The sequence below is a fragment of the Rhopalosiphum maidis genome, chromosome 3 (genome assembly GCF_003676215.2).
Source record: "Rhopalosiphum maidis isolate BTI-1 chromosome 3, ASM367621v3, whole genome shotgun sequence".
NCBI classification, from domain to species: Eukaryota; Metazoa; Arthropoda; class Insecta; order Hemiptera; family Aphididae; genus Rhopalosiphum; species Rhopalosiphum maidis.
In genome coordinates, this window is record NC_040879.1 from 38,339,069 (window position 1) to 38,356,529 (window position 17,461).

At 30.6% G+C, this 17,461-nt stretch overlaps 1 protein-coding gene across 2 annotated transcripts in view; it reads right to left on the reverse strand.

Annotated features, from left to right (window-relative positions):
• The window catches only part of LOC113556124 (carbonic anhydrase-related protein 10), a 203,089-nt gene that overhangs the window by 87,530 nt on the left and 98,098 nt on the right, over positions 1 to 17,461 (reverse strand). For both annotated transcript variants that reach the window (XM_026960891.1, XM_026960890.1), the window contains exon 3: positions 12,040 to 12,090. In XM_026960891.1, coding sequence (XP_026816692.1) covers positions 12,040 to 12,090 — 51 coding nt within the window. The remainder of the gene's footprint in view (positions 1 to 12,039; positions 12,091 to 17,461) is intronic.

A 17,461-nucleotide genomic window follows, 5' to 3' on the forward strand; every position in this document is an offset into this window, starting at 1 on the left:
AATCCTATTGTGCACGTGCGGGCGCGTTTGTATGAAAACCAAAATACATTTGGTTGTTTGCAATTTGCGATTTTTCAGTCAACTCGATCCAAACACACGACGTATTAAAATAATAGCAGATAAGTACGCGAGGAAAAATAATTCCAATCGGTTTATATATTTTAGTACTTTGTTCACTGTATGTCGTACACAGTACTCGTGGGGTCACCTAGCTAGTGCGTTATTTTTAATCGTTCTTATTAGTTGTTCGTCGTAAGAACGTACGAATGATTGACAAATCATGTAAAAGTGTAAAGAAATTCGAGCCGGCGACTGCATTATCCTGGTCGAGCTACGGTATAACACCTAAAAGTACCTACATTATGAGTTATGATAATGTCCATAGTCGAGTTAGATGGTTCGGTGTGAGAGTTTATGCTATTTGTAACGTGGCGAATAAATCACTAGTCGTGTGTGTGTGTGTGTGTGTATACATATTATGTGTGTATTTGTTCCAATACGTTTTTGTTTCTATATCGTATCGGGTTTATTGCTGCTGATATCGTCTGGAACGAAATAATAACAAAGTCAGTGTATTTGCTACAAATCGATTTTACAAGAAATATATTTTTATTCGTTTGTTACAATAAAATACATCGGCTGTTTCAGTGAATCAAAAGCTAATGACATTTATTATTATGCAAATAGTTTCGTTGAGTATTTGTATGCATTTAGCGTATATTTTCGCAACGATTAGTTTTACACTTTTACTTGATACACATATTATGAGGTGTTTAAAAATAATTTCGTATAATGGTTACAAGTGTTACAGCCGTCGCACTATAATATTCGTAGATCTAAGACATTCAAAAAATATGTTAAAACGCTATTACTATGAAGTACACAACACCGTAGCACTACTCTATACATATATTTTTATTAAACTAAATTTATTTAAACTGCATTAATGTGTTGGGTGACCTAAATAAGTCTTAAAAGCTTTACTAATACTTATGAAAAATACACAACACCTAACAGTAACTTGTGTTAGAAAATCGCTCTTGTTCCAAAACGATAAAAAAAAAAACCATCTATTAAAGAAACAATTTCTTGATGCTTGTTCGATTAAATAATGTCACATTTTTACCATCGTAGTAAATGTGAATAGAATTAAAACCTTCCTAACTAGAAACAAAATATATATCAGTCACGAAATAATTTTCAATCGTAATGTTTATTAATTAATCCCGATCAAAACGTAATACATAATAGTATATAATAATACACCTGCTACTTCCCTGCTAAAATGTTCAATGGAAATGCGTGAACGACAAAATACATTTTGACAAAATTTAGAAGTTGAGAATTTGTAAAAGAACTAGTGCAGTTGTTCGATATTGATCTAAAACTATCGAATGAATGAGCTATTCACAATAATATTACACTATTTTTACATAATAGCGATGCATCTTTTCTAGAATAATCTAACAATAATAATAGCGACACAAATCAAAAGGACCTGTTACGGTTTGCAAAGTTTATCCCGTGCAGAAATCGTACTATTGCAGTATCGCATATTATTATATTATGATTTAGAGGTCAGGTGGTTTACAAAATCAAAGCCAATTTCTATCCATGTCACGGATGATAAAAAAAATAACGTATATAATATATACGTATTACAGTTACATTTTGTAACTCGTAACAAGTTACATAATTTTAAAGTGATAGCCGTAGTTACTTGTACCCAAATGAAATTGTTGCCATAACTCTTAACAGAATATACGAGTTTGTGTGCTTAAAGTGATATTCCACTTCGGTCATGTTCGCGTAACTGTAATAAATCATGTTATCAACCATAATATACCACGGGTTACCGATATGAGGCGAAATACCTATTTCGACTTGATCGACGTGCGGTTTTAGCGTCTATCAATACCCCGTGTAAAACGACTGAGACTTAGAGACTACCTATAATATCGAACATAATATACCAAACCCAGTTTACTAAAGTTTCGATAGCTGTCGTTTGCTCGACACGGACAGTTTGATAGCGCAATAACGACGCCTTTGCGATAAAAATTTAGATTTTTTTATCATAATAGTTTATTAATTCGATCCATTACCGGCGATTGTTTGACATGCGTTTGACCTGTTGTGCAATTATTGTAGTGGGCGTAGTGACTTATGGCACGACATATCAGACAAACGCTTACGCAAAATGTCTTGTTCTAAATATTGTGTTTCGTGCGCAGATGACGACTTACGACTATTCTTGTCGCACGGCGCTATGTAAGTCGGTCACACACACAACTGTATGACTCGTATCTCGTGACTAATTACAATATTATTAGAAGAGAGGAGAGAAAAAAAGTGTCAAAAACGAAATGCGAAGTCCACGACGACGAACGCGTCGGGATACAGCAGTATTCGCGCGCGAGACGGGCGGAGAAATCATTGGTACGAAAACACAAAAAACTAAAAAAAAAAAAAAAAAAATGCTGAAACAAAAACACATACAACGGCAGAGGGAAAAACGACCGAAAGGTTAGAGGGGGGGAGGAAAAAGGTCGTCGAGAATTCCGACCGAACTTTTATTATGCAGGTCAGACACACGGCGGCGGTTTGCCGTCGTTATATTGCATACGTAATGCAAGGAACGAGACAAATGTGTTTCGAACAGCACACGGATTGCAATATGATAAACTAGTTTGTCTTATTCACCCGAACTCGGGCGCGGACTATGCTCCCGCTCGCGTATAATGTCATCATCTGTTACGGGGTGCCGTTATTGCGACCGTCTCTGTATTATTATTATTATTATTATTATTATTATTATAGTCCGTGGGGTGCGTACGCGCGTCTTCCGTCGCCGGCGGTACTCCACCACCACATCGTGGGCGGGCGGCGCGGGTTAGGTGAATTCGAAATGTGTACGGCGTACGATATTATATTATTATTATTATTATTATTATTATTATATAGAAAACAAAACGTACCCGCGCGCAGTTTATATTATAAAATATCGCATACATCATTGCCTGTACGATAATAAAAATAATGATATCGCAACAACGGATATTATAACAATAATAATAATAATAACGTGCACTATATACGCGTCGACCAACACCGGCGGGGTACACTATAATATGACGTATCCGTATGTATTGTCGTTATAGTATTATGCAAACGTCACGGATGCCGTTTCGGGGTTGCATGTCACTGCAGTTATAATATTATACGATAATTCTAGCAGCGTAAGCTACGACGTGATATTATTATTGCAACGTTTAAACGATACTGTGATTGGAACTACGTTCGTATTGTTGGATCACCGCGAATGGTGTCAGCACTCCTGGAAATTCTTCGGGATACGTACGTACGAAATAATAAATAGGTAAATAAATACTTAAATAGTTATTCGCCATACGGTAAAGTTAATGTTTTTACTATAAAAAAAAGATTCATAACTGGTGGAACGTTTCAAAGCAGTTTTTAGGTTCTGGAAGAGAGGAGGTAAATAAAAAGAGATCAAGCGTTTTCAAATGTTTTGTCGATCATTCATTATTATCGTAAAAAATAGAAACACCAACTAAATATTCCTGTAACAGAAACGTACTTTCTACGTACCTTGCCAGGAAGCCAGTTGGAAGATAGTTGTTATATTAATGGGTTACTGCGAGAGTTTAAGTTGGTGTGAAATTTAAAGTAATACAATTTTGCTAATTGATTGAGTGTAGAAATTATCAGGTCTTCGTGAATATTACTCGTGGACAGACAGATTGAAACGCTCGAAGAGTTTTGGTAGTTAAAAGTTATAATTTGTGAACAACGGTTTATCTAGGGTGCCCGATTTGGGTATGTTACGAACATTTTTATCAGAATTCAGATATGTCTAGGAAATATAACTGTTAGAATTTATAAACTCGTTTTGTATTATTGTTTTATTTATAGCACCATTGTACGGTATTTACCGTTTTCATTAAACTTATTTGTTAACACTAATGTCTTGAGTATATTTAAAATATCAAAAAAGTATAAAAAGGCTGATTTATTTTATGAACTGTGATTAATTTCAATTTAATAATAATTGTTAAACAGTCATAAAATATGATTTGTTGCATTAAATTGTAATGTAGCATCTAAAATGTTAATTGTTTGTTGTTTTTTGTTCGTGTTTATGTATTGATGAGATCATCGATTCTACCATTATAGCACAGATTTTACGTTTATACGTATCATAATTGAAGCCTAATTTTTTGTTTATATACTTTTAAGTAATATGTTTGCTTTTTAAAATGGAAATTATGCAAAGAAACTTTAATATTAAAATAAAATACCTTATTATAATTATTTTTTTTTTTTTTGATGGTACATAAAATATAATAATTCGCTTTCACAGTTTTTATACGAATTCCTTTAATTTTTACTATTCTTAGTTTCCGGAAATTCCCGTCACGTTGTGTTTCCGGAAGTGTCTCGTTCATAGTTCCAACCACTGAAATGTTTGAACACTATTACACAGCAATATCGAGTCGATTTTCAAAGGAAACGGTAAAAACTCGAGATATTGAGTTTTATTGAAATTTTAAAAAACAATTGAATAATAAAAGATTAGTTCAAAACTTAAAATATTACAATACTTACCCACGTCTTTTTTATGAATATCCGAAATTTTAATTTTTACAAAATTACCTATTCTTGTGAAAAATAAATTTCTTATCGAGCAATTTACTTAATTTGTTGTTTGAGTTATTTAATTTGATATATACACAATAATTTGTTAAATTTATTTTTATCTATCTTTAAATGAGAATTTTTGATGCTTAATAGTATCAGTATTATTTAAACGATTGCTATATTATACCGATTAGATTTTACAGTACGGTCCGACGAACGTGAACGGTAAACGATTGTTATTATGCATATTAATTATTTTATTATTATCATACCATCTACATAGATTTCACATTTCCATAAACGGTATTATAGTTTTATTTCGTTATAACGATGCGATTTTTTATTTCAATACCCATTTATTTTTTTTAATACAAATGTTTAATGAAAATGTACAGATTTTATAATCATTTATGTTTGTAACATTTCAAGTGTAAGTACTATAAATCATAAATTTAACAAAATCGATCTTAAAATAAAAAATGTATAAGCCATGATGTTTTTGTCCGTAATTTAAACTTTAATGGCTTCTAAAATAAATGTTCGTCAAACAATTATTGTTTGGTCATATAAAACGAATATATAAAATTAAAATACACGTTAATATATCTTATTTTGAATAAAAAAAAAAACTATTTCATGAGCTTAAAATCTTTATAAATACTTCATAAGATAATATAAATCTGAAAAATAAATTGTATTTTAATAATATTAAACTTCTACCGAGGCCGAATCAAATTATTTTGTCCCGGTAGAGTTTTTTTTCTATACAATCTGACATGTATACTTTTTATCTAAAATAATATAAACGATAATACCTTCACATCAGTTCTTTTCCCGATTCGATCTTCGGCTCGCCGTTCGCGGTAATCCGTCTAGGCATAACCGCAAAATATTTTCATTTACCAGAAGATGATGATGATGATAATAATGTAATGTTCGCTAAGCTAGAATTGTTTATTTCGTTCGAGCGAACGGTATGTTAAAACGGAAGTGGCACCACGAGGGTTGGGTTATTGTCGGTACCTTCACACACACACACACACACACCCTTCGCGAACTACTATTTATTTTCCTACCACCCATCCGCTCACCGACGAGGTTACTGGTCCTTCCTCATAGATTACTGCAAAGTGTCGCCTATGGTCTACTGGTTTCGCGGCGGTAAAGTGACAATTAAAATATTTACATACAACATTATATCAAGTGAGCCACCGTGTGTTTACATTTTCTTTTGTTAGCAGTTGCCAAACACCCTTAAATTTTTTGTCAAAACCGTTTCACGCGAATAAGGACCACTCAGGTCACAATCACAAGTTGAGAAACCGAGTTTATACACGATACATAAGACAATGTTGTCTGCGTTGTGCCTAGCGCATTTAATATTATTATTATTTTACAGCGTCATAATTATAAAATGTTATTTTAATTTGAGAAATATAAAAATGCCAGAATTAAAATAATAACAATTTTTTTGTGTATTAACGACATCAAAAAACTAAAGACGCTAATACACAATACAAATATTATGTTCCTTGTTTTATGCATAAATTTGGTTTCCCAGCTATTATTGTAGTTTGAGTGGTTCGTTATCGTTACAAATAATTTTTTTTTTATACAATCTCATTATTACGCGACGGATAACAATGGTACTTACTTACATGTAATTATTATTGTAAATATACTAATTTGAATCAATACTTAAGATTTATAATTTTAGATCTTCTCAAAATGTCGTTCGAATTGTCTATACCAAACCTCATTTGAGCGGCGTCTAATTAATTTTACAATAAAACACGAAGACACCTATATATATATATATATCGATTGGTTATATAGAAAACAATATTATATATACCATCCGTGCGCAATTTTTATTTAATAATATAATATATATATATATATACTTTTTTGTAACCACCACCATCGGATTTCGTATCGCAACTTTGCCAATAACAACGTTACAGTGGTCGACGGACAATTGCGCCGCTGAATGGGACTTGTATTCGATTACCGATATACTATCATAACAGTTATATACATTGTTATATTGCAGTTACTCGAAAAGCGGACACAAAACTAAGTTCCTCAGGTACCTTTATATATATATATATATATACACTCCGGAGAGACGAATCGGTTGTTGGCGTATTATTATTTTTTTTTTTTTTTACAACATATACTTTTTAACGGTCGTTACGAACATTTGTCTGTTTATCGCGTGTTTTTGTGGGGTGGTTTATCACGGTCGTTCGTTAGTCGACGTTTCATTGACGGCCACGGCGGTGAAAAAAAAAAAACAAACAATCCAATAATACGTGACTTATAGACGGAAAATACGAAATATAGACAGTAGATGATGCACTTTATTTATTTCAACTGATGACCGATTTACGGAAACGTTAAGATCGAAAACCGCGTCCTATCGAATGTATAATAGGTAAATGGATTATTTTATAACATCCCAACGATAATATATATTTTTCTAAATGTAAATTTGCAACAACACAGCTGTTAGTCATGGCAGTCGTTATTCCAAAACCACTGAAATAAAATATGCAATTTTATTTCGTCTGCATAGAAGTGCATTCTAAAAACGCACAACATAATAGTGCCCCGTAATCTTTTGAATAGAAATGAATATTTATTTAAAATACGAGAGTATTTTACCGCTATTCAGTGATTTATTTTTGGTGAAATGATATACGACTCAAATTCGATATGTACAATGTAAAAACAAATATAAGAAATATATACACATGACGTGATTTATAAAAAAAAAATTCGAAAAATGTTTCGATTTTGTTAAACATATCACACACAGTGCACAAATGCAGTGCCCCCCTCTTCCGCAATGCCTTACTGTATAATTATTTATTTATTATATTTACCGAAACAAATTGAATTATCGCTTTTTCGATTTAATATAATATATTATATATAGTATAGACTCTCTGGATTTGCAAATAATAATATACTGAGCGATGTCACACGAAGATTTACCATTCTAAAGCACCATAGTATAGTATAATGTAGACACCATCAACCTACCACTTTAAAATGGCGAATCCTCGCGGGACATTTACCGTTACCTATATTATGATAATATAGAGATGATAGTTTATGTGGACGTGTATACATTTTTAGAATACTGTGTTTATAAACAACCGATAGCTGGCGATTATACAAAAATCTTAGATGATACTTTAAATTAAAACGGGATTTTTAAGAATTGAAACGAACATTGAATTGCTGACGGCCAACTATATGCACAACTAAACCAATATTTTTGGGGGTGCACAAAAATCGATAAGCTCACAGACTTGTGAAGATTTTGCGCTCACACCGTCTACCTCCTTTAGTCTTCACGTTATAATGATTTTTTTTTTTTTTTGTAAGTGGTAAATCATTTTAAAAATAATTAAATTTATAAGTGTCATTAAACTATAGACAACACAACAAAAAATCGATTAGTAAAAAAAAAGTCAACAAATAAAATAAAATACAAGATAGAATATTAAATAAACGGTAATAATAATAGGTGGTTTTAATAACAATAATATTATAAAATGTATAATATCTATGTACATTGTACTTACTACTTATTGTACTTTATTTAAATATTGGTAATACACTTACTAGCTAACAAATTAAACCATCAAAATTATTTTAACATGACTTTTCTTGAATGCAAATCATATTAATTTAAAATTTGTTCACTTTTCAAACTATTTGTTATATTATCACTTTCGATATTTAATGAACTACCTAGCTGAGAACATAATAAGTACATATTTTTTTCAATATACAGTTGTAGTACAAAATATTTCAATTAGTGATAATATTTACTCCAAAAAGTTAAATTTTTTTAATAAAAGAATAATTTTTTTCTGTTAACCAGTTCACTACCCTAGTTGCGCTAATGCGGCCAACGATGCAAATCATAAGTCAATTTATTAGAAAAATAGTTGACTTCAATTAGTTAGGTATATTATGTTTAGTTTAGTCAGCGTTATGAATATTGAGCTATAATTATTTACAATAGGTAGTTATTAAATATTATATTCTAATTTAAAAACTTATTGATATTCTTGAAAATTATACTAACGACTAAATGGTTGAACTAAAAAATAAATAATGGTTTTTTTTTTTTATTTAAAACGATCATGTCTGAACATCAGTTATTATACCGGTGTACAGCGTGATCAAATAAATATGTATTTAATTAATGACCAGTTTAACCATATTGAGTATGGATATTTATAAAACTGATACTAACCTACCGTGTGTTACTTTTGTTTTCAAACAAACCGGAGAAAATTAAGATACTGCAATGATCGTATTAATTATTGAAGTGATTAAGTTGATTATAAACACGAGTAATATAAAACGAAATACTATGTTGAAAACTTTAACTTTTTAGCTAGTAAATGGTCATGTTTACTGAACACACACCTGCCTCTACTTACAAAGACAATATTATATTTTGTGTGAGTCAGATACATTCCAGAAAATCCCACTTACTATTGCGTTGAAGCCATTTCAAACAAAGCGTGTTTATTGGATCATCATGTACACGTGTTTATCAATTTACTGTATCAAATATCGTAAAAAGCGTTGTAGTGGCTATTTTATTTTTATCGTAAAAACAGTTTCTAAACAGAAATAGAACCCCGTTGACAATACATGTGATGATAGCATAGTCAGTATAGTCAGATAACCGTTTCAATAAGCAAATTATAATTTCTTATCGTTAATATTTCGATAAGCCTATTATTATTTTTCACGCTGATCAGGAGATCAAAAAAACATAGCTTGTTGATACAACAAAACGATGTATATAATAATAATTATATTATTAATGAAACGCCAAAATTTGAGTTTATCTGCATGTATATCACCAAACCACATATTATATTGAACAATTTTGTGTTATTAAATGAATTTTTAATCACGAACGCGTTGGGATTGAAATGTTTCAAGATGTATACGTAAGTAATGTTATTTAAAAAAGTAAGATAAACATTAAACAGTAAAGTCGTAAGTTTGTTAATTATATGCTGCTTATTGTTCCGGTAACTTATAAAATATGCCGTAGGTTTTTATTATTACTTTTATTTTAAATTGTGGTCACGTTTGCCCTGGTAACGCATTTGATTAGTCACAAACCTAATCATTATAATATTTTATAAATTATAACCGTCCCCTCGATGTATGCTGTTATTATTACAGCAATCGATACTATTAGTTAAACGCCGAATGAGAGAATTCCGAAACGCCGAAATATATATTATAACTGGAACATTAACATAGTCGAGTTTGTTAGCACTATAAATTGACACATTCTTCGCACAATATATGTTTGACATTGGCATATTTACAGTGGTAGTTGAATGGGAGTGTATAGCCGTACAGGCATTTTTGATATGCGTTTAATAATTTATTACTGGAGTCCTGTTTGATAAAATCATTTAATGACAAATAAAATACACAAATAAAGGCATGTACGATATAGGTACAAATAATATATAGGTGTGTATATATGGTAGTGTTGAATTATGGTCTTAATGCAAAACTCGTTCGAAAATTCTAAAGGGTTTATTTACAAACAAATGATTATCAAATGAAAAGGGCGTTGAAAATAGAATCGTATAATAAACTGCGTATGTATTATTGATATATACATATTACTGTTCATTAATTGAAGTTTTATTTTGAAAAAAAAAAAAAACATAAAAACTGTATGTACGTATCTGATTCAACCGAATACAAAATGTTCATTGTCAATACGAGTTCGGGGGTGAGCCGCGTCGCTTACATGTTTTGTCAGTAAATAAATTGTGTATACATATCGCTTATAATATATATATATATATACGTGTGTTTGTACGTTTAGGTATATATAGAGCAGACCAAAGTGTACGAGATGACTATAATAATTGTATAATTTAGGGTATATTATGAAAAAAAAAAAAAAAAACATTATTCGACAGTGCAAAATCGAAAATTAATTTTTCTTCTTTTGCAATATTTTCATTGGAAAATACTTTATTCATTCATTGCCAAACCGCATTAATGTCATCATATTATTATGATCACCGGTGCACTTAATATATTCATTCGTAACAGCGTCGCGCCGACAGGACAGTACGTTTCCGAGGCCTATGCGCAATAGGTATACGGATAAAATGTATGACGTACACATTTTGAGAATGCTCTACGCAGACTATTCTCAGAACTCACGTTGCATTTCGTGTTGCCTTAAACGCCCGTCATCCATGTGGAAAAAAAGCAATTTCGATTTGAAAATCCAACCCTTCTTTGACAGTATATAAACGCTTATAATATGATTTTCCGTTTAAAGTTTTCCGCCGTCGCCGGGCCGGCGGGTCCTTGTACGCCAGTGCAACAGTTCGGATCCACCAAACGGATTCATATAGATACAGTTCACGTTTTTATTTTCTTATCCAACATTTAACCTATACGAGGTCAGTATATTAACCCAGAGATAACAAATGTTTCGTAAAACCCGTGAGAGCTGTCGCAGTAACAGTATATGGGCTGGTACTTCCGGTTAATGATATAATATGGGGGAAAAAACGATTAAGGAACACATTTCCGTTCGACCCTGTGCCGCAGAGATGCCATAACTGCGGATTAATGTCGTAACGTTTTCCTATTATTATTTCATAAACGTGACGTTTGTTTTTATAGTTTTCCGTCTTAGTATATCGTCTTGCTGTCTACTTGTCTGTTGACTTTTACACAATCGGAGACAGTCCGCGTGACACGCGCGTGGTCCGTCGTGTTCGCCAGTAATCTTTTTTCAGCGGTCGATGTCACGAATGTTTCGGGGGAAAATAAAATTGGACTAGTTCCATTACAGCATACGACAGAATATAACATGCGAATATTGTAATATAATATAATATATTATGCAAATTGTTGGGATGGTATGCGCAGGCTATTATATGATATACTGGCCGATTCACCAAACATGTCAATTTTTACATAATTATAAATCGTAAGTATTTTAGATAGCTTCATTTGATAAGTAACATTTTAAAACAATAATATTAATGTTATAATTATAAAAAGTGTAAATCGTAAACTCATGTACTTCCACACAAACCTATTCAGTGCGGCCCATTTCCTTTACGAAGAAATAAACATCAATAACATTACGAGTATATTTGTTATAAGTATAGCTTTTAAATTTCAGTATCACTTAAATTCAAAGTTTGGCTTTAATAATTTCTGAATTCTATACAGCATTCGGATTTTTGAAATGATTTTCATTGTGCATAATGATAACATACATTAAATTTTACTTCAAAATAAATTGCATAAAAATGATTTAAATATGAATAAAAATTTTACCTGATATGCCATCGTATGTCCACCAATCTTCCCAGCTAACAGTGGACAACACTGAAAAATTAAATTGAAAAAACATATTAGTCTAAAGAGTCGAATTAAACTATATTTTTCGTTGGATTCTTATTTCTTATTAAATTCATATTTTTAAATTTTATCATCACAGGTATGACAACCTATTATTTTTTTCTCAAGTTTTCACAAAACCATTAAAAATCAATGCATATAACAACATAGCATATGAATTACCTATAGATATGTCCGTATCTTGGGTTGTGTTGGTAAAGTATACTTATAATATAGAATATTGCATACTTAATCAATCGGTGCTTACACATCGTTATGGGCATAATATTATTTTGTATACCAACATTAAAATGTACAAACAATAAACTAATGGTACTAAACAGAATAATCACATAAATTGCCAGTGTATTACTGTATTATTATAGTAATAGGTATAACAATTATTTATTGCGTCATAATATTTTATCGAAATTCGTGACGGAGAATACAGTCTAGTTGCGATAACTCGAAGTTGAAGGGAGATAAAAATTCGCTTCGAGATACGTATTATTCGAGATATCCAACTCGAAATAATTTATATTCCTATGGGAATAAAAAAAAAAAAATCGAGTTGTCAAGTTTTTCGAGTTATCGCGACTCGACTGTAATTTAATATGCTATTATGAAACACGTTGACGTACGTTGTACAATTTTATGCAATAATTCGTTGTATCAATAAACTAATAAAATACGCAATTAAAGTAGATAGTAAGGAAATCAATTAGAACGCGCATTTACACGATCGCCACATTTCATTTATTTGGAATACGTATTGATATTTTCAATAACTAATATAGATTTGTACTAAACAACGTACAAATATTAAACCAATTTATTGTCGGAATTTAATACGGAAATCGTGTTTTTATTTTTAATGTAAATTCACAAACGAGTAATAACAATGTACAATATTATAGCGATATCATGAATAATATTTTCGCTTTATTCCTATAAGTATATTAAACGTATGTGTATGCTGTTATTCGTGTCTGCAGTCAGTTACAGTAGTTACACGTCACCATTTCAACTCTGGTAAATTAATATTAATTGTCGTCAAAGAATACTCTAAAGGCGAGTCTAGCGAAAATTTAATTGATGGCTGTTAACTTCGCCCGTACAACTGCGACGGCGGACGAAAAGTGGAGACAGCAGTCGCGCTTCGAATCCGCCACGGATTCACTTTGCGTGTACTACGGCATCTCGTCGAACAGTGTATTGCGTTGTTCATAACGAACACATGCACAGGGGCGCAATTAGTCATCAAACAATATAAATCGTTAATGATAAATGCGCTCGCGTGCGGTTTAACGCGAAAAACAGTACAATATATTATGCGTATAATATCGTATTGGTCCGAAGAATAAAACGACGCGTGACAAACGGCGAACTAGTCGAAAACTATATGTGTCTGCGTATAGGTATTTATTCGCGCGAAAATCGAGTTTTTTGCCAATACGCGTTCGTAAATAGTTGAAAACCGTTCGGGATTGTTATTTTTTTACGCGCCCACCGCCAACCACCAATGTATCCGACCTTCGGAATCGCGTGGGGATGAAAAAAAAATCTCACAACAAAGTCTCCCGCGCGCATATATATTTTATACGTAATAGGTACATTATATATGTGTGTGTGTGTGTGTGTGTGTGTATATGATAATATGTATTGTATAGATAGTGTGCCGGTGGTGTTGTTTTCGTGATTGTAATTTATGTCCGTTCCGTTCGGCAATAGTATTTATAATAATATATTATGTTGCGGTCGGCGATAATTAACTATTTGGCGGTGTACGGTGTACAACACGACCGTACAACGACTAAACAGCAGTTTGTGACCACTAGAAATTTAATCAATATAATATCTAATTATTGCCATGTAATAGCATACCGCGCGCCTTGCGGGTATGATAATTATTTATAAATGAACCATAATAATATTATGATATTTCGATTTACCCGTACCGCTTTACGCGAATACATTTCGTATGCAACTATTACAAGAGTACTATAAATATATTTACACGCACTTATTGGTGGACTGGAAATATATACGTATTTGCGACTTTGAACGGAATTAACCTAATTGAACTTAAATGTACCGAATTAACATGTTTGATTTTACGTAGTATTTTCTAAGTGATTTTTTTTTATAGTACGTACTCGTCATTCCTAAAACTATCATATCGCTAGGAAAATATATTAGTTATTTACGTTTTTAGACGATTTAAAATATTAAATTTTGGAAAAAAATAAAATGCATTTTTTGCTTTCTATATTTGTTGACTGTCTTGATTTGGATTTTCGAATTAACTCGCCGATTTTTAAATTTATATTCAGGACCTAATTATTTCTCTGAGAATTTCGATAAATACAATTTGAAATGAGTGGCTATTTACTAACAAGCATTTAGAAATTATACGAGTGAAGTAGAAGACTTTAAGTATTTTGAAACTATATCACATAATTTATGTATACTAAAATAAATAATGGTCGTTTTGAAACTTGATAATAGTTTATAAATATTTTCACAAAAATGAAGCACTGTGTCAAAGTATAAAAATAAAAGTTTTGTGATTCAAAAAAAGTGAAAACCTGTAACTAATAATATATGTTTTTTTTCAATTATGTTTTAATCTCGTCTTTTTTTTTATTATTCCAATACAATATTATACAACACATTGTACTGAAAAACATTTTTTATGTACTCAACACTTGAAAATCAGTAGATTATTATTTATTTACCCTATAATCCTATAGGCAGCACACTACAAGTTGCATTTGAACAATGAAACCGTGCAGATTTATTGTTATTTAGTAAAAATATAATCACTAAAGAGAAAACTAATACGCACATAATTCCATTTTTTTTTTTAAATGTGAATTACTTATGGGTTGACTTCAGCACGATTATGTTTGTCTGAATGTATGTAAAAATAACAATAACATGTTCGTCTTATAAAAATTTTTATAAATTAATTTTAAATGCTTGTTTTATAATTTTTTTTTTTTTATGTAGAAAAGTAATATATAATAATAATATAGCATTAAATAATAATCGTGTTATTATTAGATTTTAACTAGTGTCTGATGGAAAAACCAAGTATACACCAAAAAGTAATTTTTATTTTTTTTTTTTTGTTATTCATTGAATGGTTTGTTGTCATGTTTATTGTTGATGACTATAACTGCCATTATTAAGTCAGATTATTAGTATTGTTAAACGTTAAAACTAAAACATCCGTTATCGGTAAGACATAATACTTTAAACGTAATACAATTAATACGTAAGAACATATTTTATTGTACTATCATAGTTCAAATTAAATCAACTTAGAAAATCCAACATATATACATAAATTAAACTTAAATGATTTTAAATGTGAAATAATTGAACTCTCTTGACATTTTTTAAACACCAACCGTGTTCTATAGATGAAGCCCGTAATTAGATAGAAAATAGTGCCATTATTCTAAATACAACGTTATAAGAATTATTCAATTTAACGGAAACCGCTTAGTATAACCTCACAAGACTAGACAAACAACTAATGATATAATTATATTTAAACAATTATGCGGTGTGTCAAATAGTGAACTACATGATTACCAACTGTAATCAACTAGTAGACTATTAGAAATTTCCACAAATGCCGATCAATTAAATAATACTTCCTAAAACGTCCCTCTACGTGTTTCTGTACCTAAATTGCCTATACATCACGCCGTGTGATACATTTTGTTAGAAAAAAAAATAAGTAAAACATAGTAATTTAGGTGTAATAATTACTGTAACGTTTACCACGTATTACACAATTGCCATAATTTATATTTTACTCCGATATTTGCAACATGTCTAGAACGCTGCATTGGGTGGGCGTATTATTTCGAGCTTATTAATGTATAAAGACAAAAAGGGGGACGGCAGCGGCAGGAAGGTAGTTACCATTCCATAGCGACCACTTGTTTGAATTAATAACGTAATGTAAGACTTTCACTTTTCTCAATTTTAAATTTTAAATTTAAAAAAATTAACTGCGAAAAAATCAAATACATTTTGCAATCCTACAAGTCAATGGAAAAACCTATATAAGCACTATACGCGTAAAATAAATTATTCTTTCATTTTTAGTTTTATAGTAACTAGTTGAAAAACGCAACAAACCACGTCACATAAGTGATACTTCAGTAGTATTTTAATACAATTGATGTGTTTGTTGTATTTAATATTGAGTCCAACTTGTTTTTATGTTAACCTAAATCTATCGATTGTTCCTTATCCTCTTCGATCCGCGTCTGTACACATATTTATGAAAATTCAATATTACTGATATTAGAAAAAGAAGAATATTAATTACTAAAATTGTAATTTAGTTTATATTGATTTTTCTTCATTTGAGAATTCAGCTCGTATAATATAACACACTATAACCGTTGCTTTTGGTTACGATTGGGTAACATTATGTTGTATTACGAAATTGTCGTAACTCATATAATCGTGTGCGTTTGATTTATCTGTCAATAACTGCAGATGGAATAGGTCATTGTCATTTTATGCGTCACAATTGATTAACCACATTAACTATATTTGAAAAACGGTTGGCTTATGTCGGCGTACCGTCATTTTTCATTTTCGACGATGGTAACAATAAAATACGGTATTCACATAATATAATTGACAGTGCGCGCCAACAACACGTCTTTGACACCATATCACCTACACACAGTCATTATTAGAATTGTAAGTTTTCTCTCGAATGGTTCAAACGACCGTTTCACGGAAAGTAATCGCGGAAAGATAATGTATCATAGTATAATATGCACTTCAATAGTTAAACATATTACAATATAGTCAGATTTCAAAAACACGAGTTCCTGTGTTACAGATATTTATTTATTTTAAGTTTGTGAACTGGGTATGTTGTATGTATTCAATATTGTCCATAACATAATAATAATAATAACAATAATGAAAGTAATGCTAAATAAAAATTAGAATTCGAATTTGAATATTCTATTATTAAAGAAAAAAAAATAAATTGATAATGACTGCAATTCCAGTACAAGTTTAGCTTGATATTATAGGGTGTTGCAATATTTAAAATTTAAATTAATAATTTATTGAATGTATAATCTGTTATTATTGTGATAATTTTTTTGTTATTTCATTACTATAAGGATAATAGTCGCATGTAATGTTAAAAACAAGTATTTATTATACTCGGATAATTTTTATAAATTTTAAAATTAATAATAAATATATATCAAAAATACCAAAATGTTTTAATCATCATAGATCCGATAATAATATATATATTATGTTATCCAAACCCATAATTAACGTTGATAGTATATATATATAAAAA